Source organism: Callorhinus ursinus, unplaced genomic scaffold (assembly GCF_003265705.2).
Source record: "Callorhinus ursinus isolate GAN/ISIS: 27379988/994484 unplaced genomic scaffold, GSC_fseal_2.0 scaffold53, whole genome shotgun sequence".
Taxonomy (NCBI): Eukaryota; Metazoa; Chordata; class Mammalia; order Carnivora; family Otariidae; genus Callorhinus; species Callorhinus ursinus.
In genome coordinates, this window is record NW_027397115.1 from 4,853,732 (window position 1) to 4,879,855 (window position 26,124).

The following is a 26,124-nucleotide window of genomic DNA, read 5'->3' on the forward strand; positions in this document are numbered from 1 at the left end:
AACGTGGGGTGGGTCAGGAAGAGTCCCGGGGAGGTAAAGACACAGTAGAGACTTCAAGGGATCGATTAACGTCTGCCACATGGACCAGGCAAGAAAGGGTGTCCGTGCAAGGACAGGAGTAAGAGCAAACGTGGTGATGGACTAGACAAGAGACGGGATAAGGAAGACGGTGAATCTAGGACATTTCCCTGGCTCCTGACTTGATTAACAGAATGGATATCAGTGCCTCACACTGAGACATGGAACTCCAGAAAGGAACCAGGCTCGGGTAGGAAAGATAGTTAATTCAATTGTGAACATATTTCAGAAGCCTCTGGCACACTGGTGCATACTTTTATCTCCTTGAATACTTAGAACAGGAAAATGTGGTTTGGGTACTAGAGTTAACCCCATCTATCCACTCTACCTTTGCCTAAGAAACGTGGATATGGAAGCATTTACCTTCTGGGAAAAGCTTCCAAGTAATAAGTTATAATTTAATCTGTGGAGATATAAAGAGGCATGTACTTACTGGTGTAAGTGAAGGCAGCTTCCAGAACAGGGTCTGGTGGGTAGTTTCTTGCACAAAGAGGGAATGACTCCAAAGCTAGTGTGTGAGTATTGAAAAAAGAGGCTATGATATATGGTAAAATTTTGAAAAGATGTATTATAGACAGCTACGTCACAAGAGGAAATGTTTTAGAAGAGAAAGAAGCTGAGTAAACAAGAATGAGTCATTAGTACAGAAAACATTAACACACAGACACACAGACATACACACACACACACACACACACACACACTAGTGATAAGTTGGTGGAAATTCTAGAGAAATGATTTTTAGGACGTTAGCCTACTGTGAAGAACCTGGAATCCTACTTTTGCAGAAACCAAGAACAAGGTCTAACAATGGGTTTGGGAGATGGAAAGTGACCTACTCACTTAGGAAGGACAGAATGACAGAACAAATAACTCTTGGCAAAAATAATAATGGCTATTACTCTTTGCAGTAAGAGGGTCTCCCATTTTTCTGATACATTCATGAACATGTATTCATTTGATACACAAGTTAACCCTATGATTCTGGTGAAGTAGGAATGACCATCCCCAGATGCGCACTGTTGAAATAACAACAGGCCAAGTGGACATCTAATAAACAAGGTAATACACATAAGCAGCATATCCAAAACTGGGTTCCTTAGAATTAAACTTATTTGTTCCATGGAACATATGATTAAAAAAAAAAAGTAGCTCCAGGGTCCAATCAGTTTTGGAAATGTTGACTCAAAGTTACTCAGGTGTCCTAACTATAGGTCTCCTCAGAGGCTCTGATAAGCTACAGTGGATTAGGAATCTCAAGAATGGATGAAAATGTTGCAGTTCCCAAACTTCTTTGACCACAGAATCCTGGTCCTCCTGGAACTCCCCTCTTTCAGAATCCCTGGAATACATTTTGGGAAACACTGTATTAGAGAATCAGTTAGAACGATCCTTCTGGCCCAAAGTGAACTGAATCCTGCAGGCTCAGCAATGTGCGATGATGGAGAAGCCATGCTGTGACTTACCTTGGAGGTGTTACATTAATTAAACAAGGAGACCATTAGACTGATGTGGCTCTCATGCCCTGAGAGCCTATGGAAGCAAACCAAATCACGAGCCTGTAAATGCCTCAGGGTGATGAAGTCAAAATGTTAAGGACAACCAATCACAGCCATCTAGGCTTTAAGCTACAGCCAATCAATAACTGCCTTACTTTGCTTCCTCCTTTTCACAATAAAAGTCCCTCCCCAACTCCTCTTGGTGGGGGATTCCTACCACTTCCAGTTTGGTGCTGTATGACTCGAATCGATTTTTTGCTCAAATAAACTCTTAAAATGTTCAATATGTGTCTTTTAACAGAGGTCACACTTACACAGACCTGAAGCAACCTATCATCCACGTACGGTGGCAAAGCCAGGATTAGAAAGCAGGTTTCCCAAATCTGGGTCCAGCATACTTCCCACACCACCATTTGGCTTGGTCTCAAAAACAGTAGACGGTCTTCCTTCCACTTAGATTGCCTTCCAATTGTTATTCATTTTGAAAAAATAAAATTAATCATAGAAACGCTCAACCCCTTCTGGTTGGGGTGAGCCACTTTAATTTCCTGAATGAAAACAGTGGAACTTGCCTTTAACAAGAAGGTCAGGAACTATATTTAAAGTCACTGGAGTATTAATATTGTTGCAATTACAGTTAATCAATTTCACAGCCATCTCTGACAGCGATGGTGCTCGAGGGGAACTTCATGGAAGAGGTAAAGAAATGAAAAATGAATTGTTCTGTATGTGCATTATTCATGTATTTATTTTCCAATTTTTTTTCATCAGCTCATCTTTAGCTACATTTTCAGAGAAGAAGGCATCAAGTTTTAAAATTCTGCAGTCAATTTCCTGTTTTATAACTTCTAATAAGAATCAGATATGCAAAAGTGGCAATTTTTTTTCTTAATACTATCTCTTAAGAATGAAACAAAAGAGGCACTGCGGTCTCATCAATGCTACAGATTTCCTCCACACCACCACTGTACTGATCAAAAAGCATAATGGACAGTTCCTCGTTTCTTTCAGAAATTGCTTTATTTATATTCGAATAAATTCTGAAATCTGGTCACGGTGTGTTACTTATAACCTCAGTATTTTATTATCAAGATTCATAAATTACACAGCATTTAGATAAAAAACGCATATCGCAGAGTTATTCTGGCTTTTTATATGCCCCCAAGAGATTAATACCAAATGTATCAGATCTGAGAGAGTGAGGATGAATGGCTACAGGAACTCATCAAGGGCTTGGAGGCTTAACGTAGATAATTCTTCCATTCTAATGCTTTGAACTTTGGTTAATGATTATTATAGATGAAAGAGAATGTGGCTTACCACAGTCCTCAAAGATTTACATATTAAATTCCAAAGCCAGCAGGTAGAAGTCTGAAATAGGACAAGTTTGTCCTCAATCTTCCCTTACTTGGTTCACATTCTGGGGGGATCATTATAATCTACTTTGGTTTTACATTTGAGTCTGTCCTACTAAAACTTCCCAACCCTGGCTTTTTCTGCCCCCATCACTATCCACCCCATATCCTTCAAATCAAGATTCCTTTTCCTGGCTTCAGGTGTCTCAAGTACAGATTTCTTTTGGTAAGCTAAGTAAAAATATGACACAAAGCCATTTGTATGTACTCTGTCTCATATATTGATAATATTCGTTGCTACTCAACCAATAGTTTAAAATATGTCTACTACGTATTAGGCAATGATCACTGATAGTGAACCATGCCTCCACCCCCGCCCCATGAAACCTGCTCTTGTGGACCTTATTTTATGGTTGTGGTGTGGGGAAGACAGTAAGAAATAACCAAACAAATATACATGTAGTGATAAGAGCTGAAGAGAAAAATAGAGATGGACAGGGTGTGTCAAAGGATTCTATATTAAATAAGAGATCAAGGAATAGTCTCTCTTAGAGGAGGAATTTGAGCAATGACCTGAACAACATAGGGAAATGAGCTACGTGGATATTTGTGGGGAGAGCATTCCAGAAAAGGAAACACGACACACAGTGCTCTCAGGAAAGCAGAGAGCCCAGGGTGCCTGCCGCAGAGTAAAGTGGGATGGGGGTACTGAGCAGATGAGGTGAAACAGGGGACAAGGAATCAAATCATGTGACTGTGTAGGCCATTATAAATACCTGGCTGAGGGTTTTACCTGGAGTACCATGATGTGATATGAGTGTTTTGAATAGACTCTAGAGGGCTGGGCATTAGGCAGCCCAGTGGCTTGGACCACAGCGGTAGCAACAGAGGTTGTGAGAATGTCTGGAGTCTCTACGCATGTTGAACACAGAGCCAACATCACTTGCTGACAGACTGGATTTGGGGAGTTCCTGTAACGTATTCCTCACTTGTCTTCTTTCTTCTCTTAGGTATGGGAAAGTCTGTAAGCAAAGCATAGCCTATTTCTTTATTTTTCTATATTAGGTACAGGGGATTGTGAGGAATCAGGGATTTCTGGGCTCTATTTGGAACTCTACCAGAACAAGAAAGGACTGATCAACATTAGTGGTCACACACGACTGATGGTGTCTTAGTCCATCTGAGCTGCTGTAACAAATTACCACAGACTGGGTGGCTAATAAACAACAGAAATTTGTTTCTCACCGTTCTGGAGCCTGGGAAGCCCAAGGTAGCCACTGGCAGATTCAGCGTCTGGTGAGGCCCCACTTCCTGGTTCACAGATGGCTGTGTCCTCACATGGAGGAATGAAGGAGGAAGCTCCCTGGGATCTCTTTTATAAGAGCACGAATTCCAGTCATGATGGCTCCACCCTCATGACCTAAACACCTCCCAAAGGCCCCATCTCCAAATGTCATCACTTTGGGGGTTAGGCTTCAACACATGAATTTTGGGGTGACACAAACATGCCATCAGATGGTAAATTGTAAAGTTACAGACGGTTCTCAAGAGAGAACTGATGTAGAACCACAACTTCTGGCCGCCTAGGAGATGAAGTCTTTAGATGACCTTGTTAATTATAATGAGAAGGCAATAAAGAACAATGAAGAAAATAGTCTATCGGGGTAGGGAATCTGGTCACCAGGATTTGATGGACCTGAGAGGTGGAGGGAAGGAATCAATGTCAGTTAAGGAGGAGAAACCTGGAGAAGACTCTCCTTTTGTCCTATAGATAAACCAAACACCTCCTTGGGCATTTTGAGCTCCTTTTAAGGCAAGGCCGCTCAAGTAAAAATGAAGCACGCCATTCCCACATCATTGTTCACCATCTTACTATTAGCAAAGACACTGGGTACGTGTGGGATTAACAGGGACATAATACACCTGGTCCAAAACGTCTGGACGCCAGGAATTTCAGGTGTTATAGAAATACTGAGATTGGCTCAAGATTATTTGCAAGGGTTCCAAGGTATGCTATCACGGGCCTCACGGATCACGGCTCCTATCTAATAGATTTGCAAGTCACCAACTCTTGCCTGAGGACAAACACCCTTATCTGAATAGTGGACATCCGTGGCACGTGGAAGAGAAATGGTGGAGGAAATTCTAGACTCCTAAAGAGGTTTCCTTGGGCTCTCCCTTACGTTAAAGGTAGGCTGGGAAGGAAGCTGATCTTGGAATATGGAACTTCATTATGAAATGGTGGGGAAATAGTACACATGGAAGATAAACTCTTGACTCCCTTCCCTACTTATCTCAAAGTCTTGCTTAGTGCTTTTTCTTCCTCATGTATGTGCAGATGTGCCTATAAAGCACGGCATATGCTTTATTTCTCTAAATTGCAAAGGAACGCAGCTTGCCCTACTGCTTTTCATTACTGGATAAACCAAGGTGTCAAAACAGCCCCTTCATAAGAAGTCCTAAACTCCCCACCTGTGGAGAATTTGCGTAAAAAGGAAAGATTATTCACTTTCCATCACCTAGCCAAATTACTGTGCTACTAAATCTATTGGCTTCACGTAAAATTGTAAATGGCAAGTAGCCCCACTCCTGACAAAATCTCACCAAATAAGGATCAGAATCTCAGGATAGAATACTGAAACAATTCAAATGTTCTGTCATAAAAATAAACAATTCCTCCATAGACAAGAGTAGTATTTTCTCCAAACAGAAACAACCAGCACCTTGGGGGGAAAAGAAGTTTACCATGCATTTTTACGTCATTTCATGAAAAGAGAAAAGACACAGGCTGCCCATTAACAAGGGGCATGAAAAAACATTGCCCTGTAGAGGGAAAGACATGGCTAATTTGTAAATCCAAGTCTGCCTTGTATTTTCCTTCATTTTCTACTCCCAAAGGAGGTATTTTAATACACCATTACTATTTTTAGTGAGGAAAGCTGACTACCACTATTCAAACTGCAAGTCTGAATTAAATTTAGGCATCAAGCTTAAAAAAAATAAACTAATGAGGAGAACTTCCTCCTCCTTCACCATTCATCTGTTTTCCAGGTTCTTCCCCTCGTCCTCACCCCACGTTCCAAGCACCGAATGAGGATCTAACCTGCGTCAGGCACTAGATGTGCTAGATACACGGAGACCTACTCTTTACTCCCAAGGGGCTTCAATGTTGGGAGTTGGGTTTACTACGCAAAATGAAAATTCAAAAAGAACATGGTAAATTCTACACTAGAGATTGGAAAAACAACAACAACAAATAGTACAAAATCAGAAGAGAAACTTTACGGTAGTCCATTATTTTAAACAATTAACAAATAGTAATTTAGAGATGTTTTGTCCTTGGAAAAAGGATTAATTGTACTTTTGTTAAATGACCCAGACAAGTTTTTAGATTCAGTGAACTCAGGTTACCTATTTGTGAACAGATTTCTAGAAAGCCACAACAATCCAGTTTTACCTTATGATAACACCTAAAATATGCAGCACGTTCATCGGAAAATTTCTCCAGTCTTTTTGGACCTTTGCTTGAAGCTTTCTTGAATACTAGCCAGCATCGCTGATATATCTGGGAGGAAATACAAAGACAGAGTTCAGCATCACTGACTGAGATATTACTGACATTTACAGTCAAATGTTTTCTTTTTGATGTTTTCATGTGTAAAGTATTCATAAGCCATAAGCATCATGCTACTTTGGGAAAATAAAATTTTAAAACCCAAAACTGTTTCCACAACAGGCATATTATGTCATTTGATTGCTGGAATCAAATGAAAATGAATATTTAAAGGCAAATTTCTTAACCTTTCACTCACAGTATTAGTAGCAACATTTCAGAAAAAGTCCCAGAGATAAAAATCAGCACAAATAATATAGGCATTCATGGCACATGCTCTTATTTCAAATGCAATTAAATATGGAAACCATGGGCCCAATGTATGCTGAAGACTTCACTGAGAGCCCTATAAAGAGATGGCCCCTACGTGTCATAAGACGTCCCTTATAACTGAGGGTCAAGAGTTGGGTCAGACACTAGACTAGCTAATAAATGACTGATAAACACCAATCAGATTCTCCCTCAGAAAATCCAACCCAGAGACTCGAAAACTACTGTCATACTGAGGCACAGGCTGAGTTGAGAGGTAAACCCTGGTAGGTTATAAACTGAGGTTGGCGACCATGTTGAATCACGGGCCTAATAGTTAAGCAGTGGAACCTGGTACAGAGAACTAGATAATTTCTATTCCAGGCAGAAGAGACATTTTAGTCCTTTGTCATCTTTCTGTTGCTGACTTCTCCTGGTTTTCCTGGAAATCATCTGTGTCCCTAGGAACCCACCACCATCAACATCACTCTTAATTGAGTGAGGCTGATTAGAGTTCTTATCTGAGCAACCAAAGCTACCTAGATTGGAATAACCAATATAAATTAGACACTAAAATATTAATCATACCAAAGAGAGGAAAGTGCACAGAGCTAATGAGTAAATGAAAAACAATGTTCTCCAAAAGCAAAATAAATTGAGATGTTTTAACCTAAAAATTAATAAGGATGTATATTAATGATAATATTCACTGATAGCAGAGATCTGAGTGGCACTCTTACACTCTGCTGGTGACCTCTAGAGGCCATCTGACAACAAATATGAAGAACTTTAAAAGAATAAGAATGTATCGGAAAGAAAAAGCCCAAATGCAGCCCAAATCGACAGAGGAATTCTGAATTCAAGAGCAGACAGGTGGGTACGTATTCAGTCACAATTATCTCCCTGATCCTTAAATCACCTTCTAAGTACCATATTTATGTGGTTTTGTATAGTCAACCCATAAATAAATTTTATGCACTATAAAGTTTAAAGAACCTCTGAGCTAGTAAGAAGAAACAAAAAGTCCACATAAAACATTCGGCTATTCAAACCATACTCAATTTAAAATGCCTTCTACAACTTTATTAGTAACTGGCAGGTGGATGAGGAATTCAGGTTTGCTACTACTTGTCTGCAGTGCTAAATAGATTCTGTTTTTCTCTTCTCACTCCGGAAACTAAACACTCATTAATCGTTTTCTTTGGGGTGGTAAAAAGAACATGAACTCCACTCCATGCTGAAGTTTTGCTCTGAATACAGAGGGTAAGATATGTGCCTCATCCTGCTGAATGTATAATTCTAGTATTATTATTTATAATAATAATAAAGAGAAACTACAAAAGCCTCAAAAATAAGGAAGGACAAAGTTAATGATAGTATGTCTATTATAAACAGTAAGTATATAATATGTGGTACATAATATATATAATACAATATAGACGTACGCATCTGTAAGATAATATAGGTAGTCATTTATATTAAAAATGTAGTAATATGAATAGTACACACAATATATAGAGTAAATTATGCTACACCAGTAATATATATGTTACCTCTCTATAGGATACCATAGGTATATCATTTGAAATAAATTTCAGAAGGAATTTCTTAATGACATGAGAAAGAAGGGGGGGTTGCTTGTTTTTGTTTTGTATAATAAAAATTAATACTGTAAAATAAATGAAAGAGAATTGTTATTTCTTAAATATCCAGAGGCATCAGTAAAATAGTACAATTAAAATCAATTCTATTGGCTTTCATCTTGCATAGTTATTAAACTTATCAAGAAATAAAAAAGCATGGAGACAGAAACAGAAAAGTAATTCGGCAGAGAAAGAGTAGCCTTTCAAACAACTGGCACTGGAATAATTGAATATCTGAAGAAAAAAACAAATACAAAAAAGCACAATAAACAAACACCTTAACCTAAAACATTCATCTTACACAAAAATAAACTCACAATGGACTTAAATATAAAACAAAACTATAAGACTTTAGAAAAAAAAAAAAAAGACCAAATTTGGGATCATGGTCTGGACAAAGAATTCTTAGACTTCATACCAAAAGTACAACCCATAAAAGAAAAACTTGCCAAACTGTACCTTCTCAAAACTTAAAATTTTTGCTTTGTGAAAAAGCCAATTAAGAGGATGAAAAGACAAGTTACAGAGTGGGAAGAAATGTTTGGAAACCACAAGTCTGGCAAAGGATTAGTATCTGGATACATAAAGAAGTCTTAAAACTCAACAGTAAAGAATCAAACAATCCAATAACAAAATGGAAGGAAAACAAAAAACAAAAACCATGAACACACATTTCACCAAAGAGGATGCACAGATGATGAAGCACAGAAAACATTATTAGCCATCAGGTAAATGTAAATTAAAACCACAATGAAATATCAGTACACATCTATCAGATTGGCTTAAAAAAAAAAAAATACCACCACCAAGTGCTGAAAGGATGCAGAGAAATTGGGTCTCTTACACTTTGCTGGTCGGAATGTGGAATGCTACAGGCACTCTGAAACATAGCTGGGTAGTTTCTTTAAAAACTAAACAAGCAACATATGACCCACAGTTGCTATCTTAGGAATCTATCCCGGGAAAATGCAAACTTCCCCCACCGCCAACACACACACCATCTGAACATAAATGTTCATAGCAGCTTGATATGTATCAGTGCAAAACTGAAAACATCCATTTATTCTTCAGTGGGTTAATGTGGTCCATCTATATCATGGAATACTACTTAGCTATAAAAACAATTGAACTATCAATACCGCAACAATTTGAATGAATTTTCAGATAATCATGCTTGCAGGGGGGCAAACCTAAAAGGATACATACTATATGACCCTATTTATAGCATTCTTGAAATGACAAAATTACACAAATGGAGGACAGACCTGGGATTATCAGGGGTTAGAGATGGGAAGTAGATATGTCGACAAAAGGGGAACATGAGGGATCCTTGCAGCAATGGAGCCATCCTGTATCTTGACTGTATTAATGTCAATATCTTGGGTATGATGTTGCATTATAGTTTTGAAGATGTTATCACCAGGGAAACTGGGTAAAGGGTACAGGATCTTTGTGTAAGATTTCTTAAAACTGAATATAAATCTACAACTGCCTCAAAATAAAATACTTAAAATTTTTTAAAGGGAAAAATGGAGGGATATTTAAGCAAACTCTTAAAATTATAGCCTAATCTAAGAACAGTTATCTACATTTTTTACCAGTCCTCCTCCTGCTGCTATATCAGACCACAGTGTAATTAACCAATGGACTATGGAACTTTAAGCAGCCACATTGTAAGAGCCACTGGTAAGAATTCAAACATACACCTCTCAGGATAGAGACCCCACCATGAAAATTAACATTTCCAGTCCTGTGGTTGACACATAGAAGTCTTACCAACATCTCACTCGTGTCTGAATAACGGATGAGACAACAGTCTCCCTGAAAATTTGACCACCACCACAGGACTGTAAATACAGTGGGAATAACTGTTACTCTGTTTCCATAAGAAGTGGGGAAAATAGGCTGTCATTCTACTATCGGCAACCCCTTTCTTTTGCACATGCCCCTGAAAATGTTTTAGAAATTGAGCATGCTAAAGGTATGCAAAAATATATCCACTGTAGCAAAACATTATTTTCACTTAGGAAGATAATTTACATTTCCTAATTATGCCTCCACTTTCAGACTCACTCTTAAATGATACCATTTCTAACTTCCTTTTATACTTGTTCATTTTCTTCACAATCAAACCAGTCTTTTCCTGGCTTATGTCCAAAGGCTGTTCAATGCAAGCTAAAGACTCCTCAAATTCAGCACGCCTAATGATGCCCACCTTTGATCCATCTGTAGCAGGTTTAGGGGATTTTTGTTTTTCATTTTTTGTTTTTCTTCGATTTTATTAAGTAGTAAGGGCAAAAGTGCAATATTACAAATAACTGCATAAATACTATTACATAAATTCACATGCAACTATTGGTGGGGGCATCACCGTCGAATAGATTACATCATGTTGGTTCATCAGGAGAGAAGGAAAACCAAAATCTGGCTTATGAAAAGGCAGCTCAGGATGTTTGTAACATACAAACACATGGTACGAAATAATGCAAAAGTTGGGAGCAATCGTACCATCAAGGCCATTCCTCATTCTGCCACACATCACACCTCAGTGATTCTCAGCGCTGGTCCAGCATCACTCAAGATAATTGTTAATTATGTAGATTCCTAGAGATTAGCCAAGGTCTACTGACTCAGAACCTCCTGGGGTGGGGGCCAGACAAATTTGCTCTTTAACATGTTCCCCAGGTGTTTTATTTGCAATCCGCAAACCCAGGCCATAAATATTCATAAAGATGCAGACAACACAGTGCTTCCCACTCGGGACTGCCAACAAAGAGTTCTCCAACAAATGCTCCATGAGGTGGGCCTCTGTGATGTGTGCTTTCCCACAAGTGGTGCACAGAGGGCTTTGAAGTCGAGCAGTGTGAGATGCTGTCATGAGCAGAAGAGAGATAAAGAAGCAGAAATAAATCTGTTCAGCTCCGGTGAACTCTCAACTTCACCGCTGGACACTCTCTGTCCTAAGAATTCTGGGAGAGCCACCTAGTACCTGAGGATTAAAAACTTACCCTAAATATCTCAGTACTCTTCCAAGGGAATGAAACAGGACTCCCTGAATATGGTCCATGGGCAACTCGTTGGAGTAACACAGATGTTGTTAAAAAGATGACAATTTGAGAACAATCCCACTCAAGAGTTTACAGCAGTTTTTTTATTTCCTTAAAATTAATTCATTCAACCATCTCCTTCGTATTTTATATAACACATCGACTTACCATCTGTAGTACTTATTTTAGTTAACGTTTTTTTATCAATTGATTTTTTAACTAAATTTTTTTCTATTTAAAAGAGGAAACTGTTATCCCAAGGATAATAGCTAAGTGTAGTTCTCACTAGACATAAAGAATAGATAATCCTAATGATAAATATACTGTTAGAGAATCTGATGACAGAATAAATTTCATCTTGAAATAGCTCACCTCCCGTGCATCAAGGTTCCACAATCTCAGGACTAATGACATTTTAGGCAAGGTAATTTTTCGTAGTGTGAGGGGGTGGGGTGTCCTGCGAGTTGCAGGATGTTTAGCAGCATCCTGGCCTTTACCAACTGAATGCCAGCAGCACACTCCCCCCTACCCAGCTGACAGCCAGAATTATCTCCAGACTTTGCCAAATGTCCCCTGGGGGACAAACTCAGAACCACTCCCTGAGATGAGTGCACGCTGATTTGAGATTGCACATTTGAAAAATATGACGCTTTGTGAATATCTTCAAAGTCCTGGATTTGAACAAGTTAATCCGCATAAGCCACTGCTGAAGCTAAAAAGATAAGCACATTACACAGTTCTGACAACCTGAGTGGACAGACACCAGATTTAGCAGTTACATGACAATTTCCTTCAGTGTGCACTTGCTAGTTTTTGGTAGTGGCTTTATTACATCTAATTTTCAGTCTTAAATTGTCACCAACCCCTATATGATTTGTACTGTTTTTTTTTTCCATTTTCTTTAAAATTGGATAGCCTTAATAACTGCATAGCTCAGGTTTCAAATCGCTGACACTTACTAGCTTCTTCTCCTAACAAAGAACAGTCTGGTAAATTCACTGAGACTCCCAGCGCCAACAAAGCAGCTGAAACAAGTAAGAATTTGTTTTGAGTTCCTAATTTTATTAGCAGTCTGTGACAAGGGGTTGAACAACAGAGTCACAGATTTAACTTCTGGAGAATGCATGGACAGTTATAAAGGTGACAGAAAGCAATTTTGGTCACAACATTTCTGTTAATTGGAAATTACATACTGCCCTCCATGTACACTCAAGAAAAATCAGAAAGCCTACGTAAGATGTGACCATTTAGGTCTCTATGTCCATTGCAAGTGTCAAAAACTTTTTCCGTAAAGGGCCAGAGGGTAAATATTTAAGTCTTTGATGATCATAGGTCTTTGTTGGAGCTACTGAACTCGGCACTTGCAGCACAAAAGTAGCCAGAGAGGGCACCTGGGTGGCTCAGTTGGTTAAGCAAGGCTCAGGTCCTGATCCTGGAGTACTGGGATCGAGTCCCGCATCGGGCTCCTTGCTGGGGGGCGGGGGGTCTGCTTCTCCTTCTGACCCTCCCCCTTTCAAGCTCTCTCTCTCTCTCTCTCTCTCTCATTCTCTCTCAAATAAATAAATAAAAATCTTTAAAAAAATTTTTTTAAAAAGTAGCCAGAGAATATGCATAAATGAATGGTGTGGTTATCTTCCAATAAAACTTTATTTAAAAAAATCAGGCAGAGGCACCTGGGTGGCTCAGTTGGTTAAGCGACTGCCTTCGGCTCAGGTCATGATCCTGGAGTCCCGGGATCGAGTCCCGCATCGGGCTCCCTGCTCAGCAGGGAGTCTGCCTCTCCCTCTGACCCTCCCCCCCTCATGTGCTTTCTCTCTCTCTCTCATTCTCTTTCTCTCAAATGAATAAATAAAATCTTAAAAAAAATAAATAAAATAAAAAGATAAAAAAATCAGGCAGCAGGCCAGGCTGCGGCTTGCCAACCTCTGGTCTATGGCAGTATTTCTCAACTGTTGAAGCTCATGTGACCTTGTGATCAACCTAAAAATCCATTTGACATGTCCCTCATGAGACAAAATGAGGAGGGGCTACAGCCCAGGTGAGAAGCTCTAGATATTCCACATCTCCCCACAAGCCCAAATTTTACTTACATAGACTTATATTAAAATGTTGACCTGGTGCTTTTTCTATGCCCTCCACCACACTTCTGAGTCCTGTCCACTGTCTGGGATTGACTCCTCTGCAATGAATTTGGATGCTGTCCTAAAGAGAGCTCTCACATGTACCGACACAGTATCCCATCTCTAGCCTTGGGATGCAGTTAGCTTTTGATCATTATCTTTTTCTATGAGGTCAAGGTGCACTTTGGAAGATTTTCCATTTTGCCAACATCCCCTTTCTCTAATCAGGTCGGCTCTTCTCAAAGCATTCCCCCCAGCTATCAGGACACACCCCCAGCCACACATTGCTAAATTAGCCTCACTGCTCACAGGCTAACCTTATTTTTACCTACTCTCCAAAACAAACCAAATGCTCTTCTCATCCAGGATCTTAATATCAACACCCAGTACCAGCTGCACCTTTCCACTGCAGAGAGCCAGCAGAGCTCTTTCTGTGCATTCTTTTCTTTCAATTAACTCCCTCCCCCAGAGTCCTGTGAAGCACATGCTTCCCTATGCCCATTGTATAAGGACATACAGCCTCAGGAAGGTGACTCGCTGACTATTACTTGAGGGCGTGAAGCTAGCAGAAAGAAAGCCAGGATTTCACCTTTGGTTTGCCCTGCTCTGGAGAACAAGCTAACCACGACCCCAGGAGTTTCCCAGAAAAGTTGGACTCCCAGAGAGGCACACACTTATGCCAAGGGTCGAGCTGTCTGTCAGAAGTTTATTTTCAAGCTTATCACAATCTAAAAAGAGACATTTCGTTGTAACCATATGCTCTTTCATCTGGACAACTTTAGAGCTTAGCTATTTGAGAGTGACATTTGCATTTGTAATGTTAAATTCTCTGGCACCAAGCGTTTATCCCCAGTGATGGTTTTTAATGGAGTATGTCGGCAACTGGGGTCTTAACATCCCAGGCTAGGACTCGAAGGTATCCTAGCAGTTTGTATGAAGTGTTTGCTTTTAAAAGAATTTCACATGCTCTCTCTTTAAGTGACAAAGTATTCCGTAACCTTGACCGAAGTCCAGAAACCCAAATGTGCAAAGTATTTCTAACTACATTAGAAGTATCTCAGTTTTTCTTGGCCTTCCTTGCCTTGCTAACCTGCAGCCTCTTGTTCTCAATTAGTTATGGCTGCAGCTAAGAAACATCCTGACTAGCTGGCTTCCTGCGGGCATATGCAGTCAGCTACCTGGGGTTGACCCATCACTTCTCCAGGCGCACCTGGCCCTCCGCTTTGGGGCACGACACATGGCCAGAGGAACCAGCTGCCCTCCTAGAGTCTCAGGCTCCTCTATTACTTCGAGACTGAAGAAATGCCACCATCTAAGGACAGCCCAACAGCCACAGAGAATAGGGCCAAACGATGCAATCGGGGTACAGAAGAAGAGTCTTTAACGAAGACAAAACAGGAGGTAGGAAAGAGCCCACCAGATAATCCCCCCTCTGTCCTGTCTGCCAGGGTCTGCAAAATTCTCCTTCCACACTGTGAGAGCTTTGACCTGGATGATCTCTGAGACCAAGGGGGTTGTAACGTTCCAGTCCTACAAATAACAATCATTATGGGATTTCAGAAGGTGAGAGATGAAGAGTATACAAGGAGTTCTTTGGCATCTTTGAATGGTAACTTGTAGGCTGCTACCAAACGCCACTTCCTAAAATAATGAGCTGGTTCAGAATTATTTATTTCATGAAGGGAAAAAAATTTTAATGAGTAAACCACACGATCCCATGCCTATCATTTACATATACCTTTACTTGTAAGGAAAGAAATGCTAATTTGGGTAAGACTGCACAGTGGGTAGAAAGGTACATTTTAAATTCACTGCAAAGAGAAAGACCAGCAAGAACAGGATAATTAATCATAAAATAAAAGTTGTACAAAGAGGATTAAAAAGCCTTATAAAGCATCCACAGGTAATAAATTAGCTATGTCCATCATTTGCTGATGGTGAGGTAAATGAGCACAACCTTTCTAGAGGCAGAATTATGCCTACCCTCTGACCTGGAAATATTACTTCTAGGAACTTCCCCCGCCAAGGGAATAATTAAGGAAATATGCAAACATATGGGAATAAGGTTCTTCCACATAAAAACTGGAAACACCCTCAACGTTCCAGAGGGCTGGTTTAATTAATTATGGCATATCTGTAAGCTGGAAATTGCTATCATTAAAAATGATATTGTCACATAATATTTATACCATAGAAAATCCTATTAGTAAATTATTAAGTTTAAAAAGTAGGCTATTCCTGTTTTTTAACCTGTTTCTACTCCAGTATACATACTCATTCAGCAGATAGGGCCCTGCTGTTTATGCAAGAAGATTGTGAGCTACATTCGACCCTTCCCCACCAGCCCTCATACACACACACACACACACACACACACACACACACACACACACACACTCTTACATGCAATTATTGGGGAAAATCTGTGCTTTAATGGAAAACTGCATTCCTTAGCACACACACTTGTGGGATTATCTGTTTTGGATTTTGTGGGAGCTATTCTACATCTAAATTGTAGATAACTCATAGAAATGCAACATAATTCTAGTCCAGGCAAATTCTGTCCTGTGCAGCAAAGGTTCAAGTGACTTCCCTCCCCCACTGCCAATGAGGCACATTTTTGCCTCCTTTCCAACATTCATTTCACTTTGCCAGATATAAAAATGTGGGGGTTCTCCAGGTTACCCTTTGAACTACTCATAATATTCTGCTTTGTTCTATCACTTAATGAGTTAAAGCAGAATGTGTAACATGTTCATTATTTGTGGTTTTACCTGCTTTGGGAAAATCATCTTTTAACACAACCCAGCAAACCCAAGTCCTGTGTACTTTCCTTCTAGTTAAGCCTGGAATGTCCTTACTGTTTCACTAGGGACGGCCACCTTGACCCAAGTCACCATCTCCTGAGCTTCAGAGATTCCCTGCTCCCACCTGGCTGCATTTCGATCTGTTTCCCACAGGGCATCTGGGGTGATCTTTAAAAACTTAATCTGACCACATCAATCCACTACTTAAAGCATTTCTGTGGCTGCCTGTTGCCTCTGGGGTAAAAACCAAAGTCTTAAGACATTCCAGAACCTGCAAGAACTAGCCCCTCCCTATGGTTTTAGCCTTAGTTTGTGGCTTTCTTCCTCTTATACTTCTTCAGTTGTAAATATGCAGATATGCATATTTTAGCAATGATCAAACAAGTAATACATTATTGTTAAAAATTCTCATGGAGGGGCGTCTGGGTGGCTCAGTCGTTAAGCGTCTGCCTTTGGCTCAGGTCATGATCCCAGGGTCCTGGGATCGAGCCCCACATCGGGCTCCCTGCTCAACGGGAAGCCTGCTTCTCCCTCTCCCACTCCCCCTGCTTGTGTTCCCTTTCTCGCTGTGTCTCTCTCTGTCAAATAAATAAATAAAAATCTTTAAAAAAAAATTCTCATGGACTCAATTATCTGCTACCAACAGTTCCCGTCACCAAGGGAAACCCTTTGGTTGTCTGCACAGAGCTGGCCAGTGTTGGGAAAGCCAGCGCTGAGATGGAAAGTTATGCAGCCCTTTCCTTCTCCCTCCAATTCCTCTCTGTTCTCCAGATCTACAAGGTGGGAGGGAGCTGAGGAGTGAGGAAGATGGAGAGGAAGATGAGGAACAAAAGAACTGCTTCAAGAAGCCATAAGCAGTAAGAGTCATTTATTTAGCTTTTATTTTTGACTAGCATTTTAGGGGGAAAAAAACAAACTATCCTTTAAAAAAAATGCTAGAAAATCTTAGCTACTGTATGGGCATGTCTGGGAGCTGATATCCACCATTAATTTATCAGACAAATATTTCCTGGGCACCTACCCCGTGCTGGGCACCGTCAGGCACTGACCAGGGCCACAGCTGTAAACAAAACAGGAAGAAGTCACTGCCCTCGCTGGGTTTACAGATCATCAAGAAGAGAGTAAGATGCATGTGTCTGCTTCCAGTATATGGATAATATGGCATATGGTATTACGGACCACAAAGGCAAATAAACCAAGGAAAAGTGGACAGAAATTGCTAGTGGTGAGTCTTTTCAGTGGGGTTATCATGGAAGTTCTCACAGAGAAACTGCCATCTGAGAGAACACCTAGAAGGGGATGGAAGAGGGGAAGGAGTGAACAGAGTAGATATATGGGGAGGGGAGAGGCTCCATGCAAAAGAAACAAGTGGGTGTTGAGCAGAGGCATGCCTGAATGCAGAAGGAAGAGAAAGGAGGCCAGCGGAAGACCAGAGAATTCAGGGATGGTGGTGGTGACAAGTGCAGGTGGGACTGCATTTGTCTCCTGGGTCTTCCTGTAAAGACATTGGCTTTTTCCCTGAATGAGATGAGAACTGAGCTAAAGAGTTTTGAATTGAAGTAACATAATCTGAAGTATGGTCAACAGACTGCAGGGGTCTGAAGGCAGAGAGAGGGAAACGAGTTAGGAGCCTCTGCAATAAGGCTTGAAGGAGAGGACGGAGACCAGGGCCAGGACTGAAGTGAGGAAGGGGTGAGAAGTGGTCAGAATATGCATCTGTTTGGAAAGCAGAACCAGCAGGATTCACTGATGGGACTGGACATAGGGAGAGGAAGGAAAGACTCGCAGATGATTCTAAGATTTTTAGCTCAAGCAAGTAGAAGTGTGGAGTTCCCACCAGCTGAGCAAGGCTGTAAGGCGACCAGGGTTTGTAGAGATGATGTGGAATTCGGTGGTGAGTTTGCTGTGCCTATCAAACATCTAAGTTGATATAAACATTACATTATCAAACAAAATGAATAGGCAGTTATGTATACACTGTCTATGTTAGTCTGTATAGACAGATTTTATTCTATTTTTAAAAGAATTAATAATACCATCTTCCCTACAGGGCTGCTCTTAGAATTGAATGAATTAGTGCATTTAAAGTGCTTCCATTGCTTGGGAAGCACTCCAGAGCAGTCAGTGGCTCACACCACCCAACTAGGTGGTGATCCGCATGCAAACAAGGATAACACATATTTTGGTCCCTTCATTTACTCATTAATTTTGTGAATATTTACTGAGCATCTACTATGCACTAGGTCCTATTCCAACACTGAAGAAATGGCAGTGCATGAAGCAGAGTCCACAAAGCATACTTTCTAGTGTATAGAGACAGATAATTAAGTCTCCCAGCTCCTATCACAGTGCCTAACACATAGTGATAATAATTAGACACTACGTTTGTGGAACACTGTCATTTGGTAGTACATACCTAACTAAGTATTTGGAGGAGTTAAAAAAGAAATGATCTCACTGTGGCTTCCCAAGTGACTTCCAGAGCAGTCTTTGAGTGATCACCAAACCCACATCACCAAGAATAAGGTCCAGTTTCATAGCCTGGCTCTATATAATCAGACCCCTGCCAACCTGCTGAACCTCATTTCCCACCACTTCCTGCTTCACGCATGACACACCAGCCTCCAAAATGTTACATGCCTTTCTGACAAAGGATGAGAGAACTTGCCAGAACTTTTTTCCCCTTGCTGTTCAGATAGCTGCTTCTTTTCATCGTTCAGGTCTTCAGTGAAATTTCTCTGTCACTTAACTATTGTTGCACAAAACTTACCACAGAGCTTAGTAGCTTAAAACAAGAACCACAGATCATTCCTCATGAATATGATGGCTGATCTGACCTGGCTTCATTTGTTCATCATGGATGGGCTTACTCACACGTGAGCAGTCAAGTCACGGATTTTCTTGAGTTTGCAAGGGGCAACTCAGCTCTGTCCCATGTAGTCTTGGATTCTCCAACGGGTTAGCTGGGGCTTATTCTCCTGGAGCAAGCAGTAGTCCCAGAGAACCAGCAGAAAAATGTAGATGCTTTTTACTTTTTAATCTATCTCTTCATTTGGAAATAATCATAGTCATATGCAGTTGTAGCAAATACTACAGAGACATCCTATGTATTTTTTAGCAGTTTCCCATGAAGGTAACATCTTGAGAAACTTTAGTATAATATCCCAGCCAGGATGTTGACATTTCCTTCAAGACTGGAATCCTCATGTTGCTCTTTTATGGCCATACCTACTTCTTTCCTGCACGACCCCCTCCTTAAGCCCTGGCAACATCTAATCTGTTCTCCATTTTTATAATTTTGGCATTATAAGAATTATAGTGGGGCGTCTGGGTGGCTCAGCTGGTGAAGCCTCTGCCTTCAGCTCAAGTCATGATCTTTGGGTCCTGGGATCAAGCCCTGCATCAGGTTTCCTGCTCAGTGGGGAGTCTGCTTCCCTCCATCTCGTTCTCTCTCTCCCTCTGCCCCACTCATTCTCTCTCTCTCTTTATCAAATAAATAAATAAGATCTTTACCAAAAAAAAAAAAGAATGTGATATAAATTCAGTCATTCAGTGTGCAACCTTTTGAGTTCGGCTTCTCTCACTCCACAAAATTCTCTCAAGAATCATCCAAGTTGTAATATTCCCACAGTACTGACATACCATAGTTCTTTCAGCCATTTACTCACGTGAAGACCAATTGGGTCATTTTAAGTTTCTGGCTCTTATGGATTAAGCTGCCATAAACATTCACATACAGACTTTTGAGTGAAGAGAAGTCTTAATTTCTCTGGGATAAACCTTATCATCCTTCACGTACTTTCACTTCTCTGGTTTATAATTATCTTTAAAAAAATTTCATCAACATACATTGAGAACTACATCAGAGCAGTGTTATAATTTTTTCCTCAATCATAAAATATAATTTAGAAAACTTAAGAGAGGCAGGAAAGCCTATTGTATTTACCCATATTTTTGCTTATTGACTTTTTTCTTCCTTTCCAATGTTCCAATATTCCTTCTCTTATCCCTTCCTTTCTGTTTAGAAATCTTCCCTTAATTCTTTTAGAGTAGATCTGCTGGTGACATATTCTCCTGGTCCTCTTTCATCTGAGAATGTCTTGTTTCTCCTTCATTCCTGAAGGATACTTCATAGGTGTAAGAATCTGAGTTGATGGTTCTTTTCTTCACTATTTGACAAGTGTACTTCCTTGTGCTACTTCCTGTCAGCCATTCTTTCTTCAGTACTTTTTTAGTTCCACCTTCTTTCTGGGCTTGGATGACACAAATGTTAGATCTTTTGTTAGAGTCCCACAGGTCCCTGAAACTCTGAATTTTTTTTCAGTCTATTTTCTCTCTCCTGTTCAAACTGGGGATTTCCTATTGTTCTATCTCTCCTCTCTCCCTTCCATTCTGCTGTGGATCCCATCCACTGAATTTTTTATTTTAATTATCATATTTTCTGTTCTAAAAGTTTTACTTGGTTCTCTTCTCTGTATTATTTCTTTTGGGAGAAACTCTTTATTTACTGAGACATTCTAATTTTTTCATGTGTTTCAAGCATGTTGGTAATTACTCATGGGAGAATTTTTATCATGGTTCCTTAAACATCTTTGCCACATAAATCTAGCATTTCTGTCATCTCAGTCTTGACAACCATTGTTTGAAGTCTTCCTGATTCTTGGGTACACCAAGCACATTTTGTTATGGAAATGTGGACATCTGGGATGTTACAGGTTTCTGGATCTTAATTAAACCATCTATTTTAGCTGGCTTCCTTCAACCCCACTCCAACACGGGAAGGGGTGGGAGGCAGCGTGTGCTTCCCTGTTACTATTGGTAGAAATCCAGGTCCCCACTTGGAATCATTGATACCTGAGGGGGCCCTTCATTACACCTGGGTCAGGATGAGAGTTCTGAGTCCTCATGTGATCTTCATACACACTGCACTGGAGGTGGTCTCATTGCCACTGGATAGTAGTCAAAGTTCAGACTCTCCCATAGGCCTCCTCTGACACCATCCCAGTGGGGAAAGAAATGGTACCTCACTGTAGAAGTCCAGGCTCCCCACGTGGTCTCTACTGCCACCATGATGGAGAGAACTAATTACCAGCCAATGGGGAAGAAAGTCCTGGCCCCTTCCTTGGCCTTCATAGATACCACTTCACAGAGCACCTTATTACAGATGAAGGGGATCACAATATACTATCCTAAAACATGCCACTTTGGCATAGGATTATTTTGAGCTGAAGGCAACTGAGAAACAGCAAACATAGGAAAAGCTGTCTACACTACCCTTTTCTGCCTAAGAGCAAGGCATAAATTTCCCTTTAAAGGTGACGTAAACCTGTATTTTTAGGTGTTTCTGCATCTTGTGTCCAGAAGACCAGAGATGGCACTGCGATGAGTCTGTATAACAAACCTTACTAATCCTAACATACTATACATTTCCTAGTCACCTTCCCATAACTTACCACCCCTGGCAACTCAAATCCCCTTTACCCTTTGTCTAGTCACTTCTCCCCAATTTATCACCCTCTGTTAAAATGGTATATGAGACTCCAAACCTAACCATTTCTTTGGATTTTTACTTCTTTTCTGTGAAGTCCCCATGCATGTAAAAGTATCAACGATATCTGTATGTCTTTTCTCCCATACATCTGTCTTTTGTCAGCTTAACTCACAGTGCCCAGGTACAGCAGTTAAGAGGGTATAGGAGAAGTTTATACTCTTCTACACATTCTCACAAGGGTTTAATTCCAGGTTCCTTACTCTGCCTCCGCTGGCATGGGCTGGGAAGTGGCCACAGTCTATTCTGCGGTGTTTGGCTAATGCAGAGTAGTTACTTTCTAAAAGTTTTCTGTATTGCTGGGCTGCCTCATTTCCTGGTCCTTTGGCCAGGAAAAAAAAAAAAAAGGTTTTTTGTTGGGGCTTTTTTTGTCTGTACTTTTGGGCATTTCTGGTTTACTCACTTCTTTAGCTCTAAGTCTGGCATATATGAGGCAAAAAGAAAACCCAGGAAAGTCAACACTGTGTTGTTCCTCGATCCTAAGGTCCCTAGCTTGTCCACCTTCTCTCCACCTTCCAGGTTCTTAGGTTTGATTGACATATAATGTTCAGGATCTTAGGTGTACTTAAAGGAGACTAGGAAAATGTATGTCTATTCACCTGTCCCAAAGCAGAAGGTAAATGTTTTTTACAGCCTCTGAATAAAATGCTTTTATTAAGCCTCTGCTTGTGTCAAGTTTGCTAATATTTCATTTCACATGGTCAAATTGGGCAGACAGGGACAACAAATTTTCAGAGTAAAACTCATGGAAGTAATTGAGACCATCAATGTACTCACAGTTGACCACGATGTCACCTCCTCAGAGACACCTTCCCACCTCCCAAATCTATGGTACTCCCATTCCCCAAACACGCAAACTTCAAATCAATATCTGAAATTATCTCCCTCATTGATTTGTCCACATATTTATGTGTGCCTTCCTCCCTGGAATGTAAAAAAAAAAAAAAAACAACACACTTTATCTGAATTACCTTGAACCCTCAGGGCCTAGGAAAGCATGAGGCTCTCATTTCTTTATTTTGAATGACTAAGTGAATAAATAAATGAGCAAATAAATGAATGGGAAAAAGCCACATTCAGAACTCAATAGATTTCCAGAATTTCATAATGGATCTGACATTTCCAGACCAGCCTTAACTGCTTTATGCAAGAGACCAAAAAAAAAAAAAAAAGCCCAAGTTATTTAGCATACAAACATTAAAATGATATTGAAGGACAGTCTTTTTTTTTAAGATTTTATTTATTTGACAGAGAGATAGTGAGAGCAGGAACACAAGCAGGGGGAGAGGGAGAGGGAGAAGCAGGCTTCCTACTGAGCAGGGAGCCTGACGCGGAGCTCGATCCCAAGACCCTGGGACCATGACCTGAGCCGAAGGCAGACACTTAATGACTGAGCCACTCAGGCGCCCCTGAAGGACAGTCTTTTCAATGAAACAATCATACAATCACATTTTTTTCCTTAAAAAGTGCATTTCACAAAATGTTACTTTCTATGCCATGGAAAAAGACTCCAGTGGCTATTTGTCATGTCAAGTGTTTTCAGACATCAGGGGTTTTGTCCTAAAACCACAGAACCTTAAAATGACTATATTTCCCTATAGACTAAAGCAAATATATTCCTATAATTAGAAACAAGCTCTAACCGCTGTGAATTGTACAGGACTGCTGAATCACAGATCTGTACCTCTGAAACAAATAATGCAATGTATGTTAAGAAAAAAAAAAAGAAGAAGATAGTAGGAGGGTAAGAATGAAGGGGGGAAAATCGGAGGGGGAGACGAACCACGAGAGATGATGGACTCTGAAAAACAAACTGAGGGTTTCTAGAGGGGAGGGGGTGGGGGGATGGGTTAGCCTAGTGATGGGTATTAAAGAGGGCACGTTCTGCGTGGAGCACTGGGTGTTATGCACAAACAATGAATCATGGAACACTACATCAAAAACTAGTGATGTAATGTATGGTGATTAACATAACAATAAAAAATTTAAAGAAAAAAAGAATAAGTTGAAACAACATGGTTTGACAAGTTTTAGAGAGATGATAACATACTTTCATGAAAGAGAAAAACAACTCAGAGTGATCTTGTTAAGACAGTAGATAGCATAGGGCGCCTGGGTGGCTCAGTCGTTAACTGTCTGCCTTCAGCTCAGGTCATGATCCCAGGGTCCTGGGATCGAGCCCCACATCGGGCTCCCTGCTCCGCGGGAAGCCTGCTTCTCCCTCTCCCACTCCCCCTGCTTGTGTTCCTGCTCTCGCTGTCTCTCTCTGTCAAATAAATAAATAAAATCTTAAAAAAAAAAGACAGTAGATAGCATACCTAACAGTTTGTAATGGTAATTTGATTTATGTATGTATAATACTTATCAAGGGAGTAAATATTTGCTATGCAAAATAAAGCACATCAAATTGAAGTGAAAAAAAAAAAAAAAAAAGAAACAGGCTCTAACCAAACTGGAAAGAGATCTGTCCACTATGGCAAAAATGCATACATACATACATACAAATAGGGGTTTTCATTAAAAAAAAAAAAATGCCTATTCTGGAGCCGTTACTGTAGTGATTTCCGGAGGAAACATTTCAACAAGGCTCACTCCTCTACATTTTTGGGACATCACTGAGTAAAAGTCATTCTGTGAGAAGGCTCAGTACAGAAAATTAGAATGTCACTCTCCAAGAAAGGAAGAGAAATGAATTCCATGGTTGAGAAGGCACTCCTCACAAAAAAAAAAAAAAAAAGCAACAACAACAACCAAAAAAGCTCCACACGGAACAGATGTTGCCAGAAAAACATAAAATATCCTGAGCCGAGAATTCAAGAGAAGGAAACCCAGGTGGCCACTGGGAAATCCGTTACAGATTTTCATGGACGATTTACAACAAAGAAACATATTTGCAAAAATTATTCTTGATGGGAGGAGATGTGAAATTGACAGCACTGGCAAGGTTGTTGGTTAGTTTGTTTGGGCCTTTGTTTTTTGGGGGGGCTGATTTTGTTTTGTTTACGGATGAGTGGTATTAAACACTGCCAACACATTCAGCGTCTATAACACATCATCATCATCATCCTCATCAACCTTTGCTGAGCACTGGCTACATGATGGACAAGCATTACTCATGTATCACCCACACTGTGTGAGCTAGGACCTATTAATTTTCCCTTTCTACGGGTGAAAACACTACAGCTGAGACTGAAGCAATATTCCCACGGCCACACTAACATATTAGCTAACGTAATGTGGAGTCAATGTTTGAAATCAGGTCTGTCTGCCTCCCAGACTAGAATCTACACTCTGAGCTCCAATTCCCAACATCTGAACAAAAGCCACACTTCAGAACCATCCATGTTTTATAGCTGGTAGTCCCACCACACTGGCCAGTTTCTTTTCGAATTCATTCTTCAGGGATTGAAGTTACTCTTGACAATAAAGTGATACTAGCTAAGCCGTTATCAGAGCAGTAGAAAATGAGATGATTATCAAAGAAGTTATAATACAGGCACTGTCCATAGACATTGCTGCTGAAAACAGCATCTGGGGGACTTACTTTCTCTAAAATTATAAAAGTCAATTAAAAATATAATTTTCACCTTTTAATTTTGACATTTCTTTAGAAAAAATAGCAATTTATCTTGTGGACTAAATCTAATAATAAACAGTGATAAAAAATAAAAAAATATTGGTTGTTGTATCATAAATTTACTATTAAGAGGGGTACAACTGAAGCTCTAAAAATAGGAAGCTCGGCATAAATTGAGATTAATAAAAATACCATCAGTCTGACTTTGAGCAAATAACTTACCTTTTTGAACTTATGGGTTTCCAGCTGTTAAATGGTGACACTATTGCTTACTGCACGGGTTTGTAAGGTAGCCTATACTTGTAAGTGTTTAATTAATGTTATTATTATTTTGTTCTTTATATATTCACTTCTTAATTGTGTTTTATTATTTTATTATTACCATTCATACTCATTTAATTATAACAGGTTAGAAAAAGATGTCCAAATCCCTGATTATTAAGATTCTGTGAAATGGCCTTTTACTAAATATCCCCTAGATTATAAAAAAGTATCTAGGGGTGCCTGGGTGGCTCAGATGGCTAAGGTTTGCCTTCGGCTCAGGTCATGATTCCAGGGTCCTGGGATCGAGCTCCACATTGGGCTCCT

At 40.1% G+C, this 26,124-nt stretch overlaps 1 protein-coding gene across 2 annotated transcripts in view; it reads right to left on the minus strand.

Moving 5' to 3' along the window:
* DOK5 (docking protein 5) overlaps positions 1-26,124 on the minus strand; it is a 178,056-nt gene that overhangs the window by 94,121 nt on the left and 57,811 nt on the right. For both annotated transcript variants that reach the window (XM_025853378.2, XM_073883930.1), the window contains one exon: positions 6,390-6,497. In XM_025853378.2, coding sequence (XP_025709163.1) covers positions 6,390-6,497 — 108 coding nt within the window. The remainder of the gene's footprint in view (positions 1-6,389; positions 6,498-26,124) is intronic.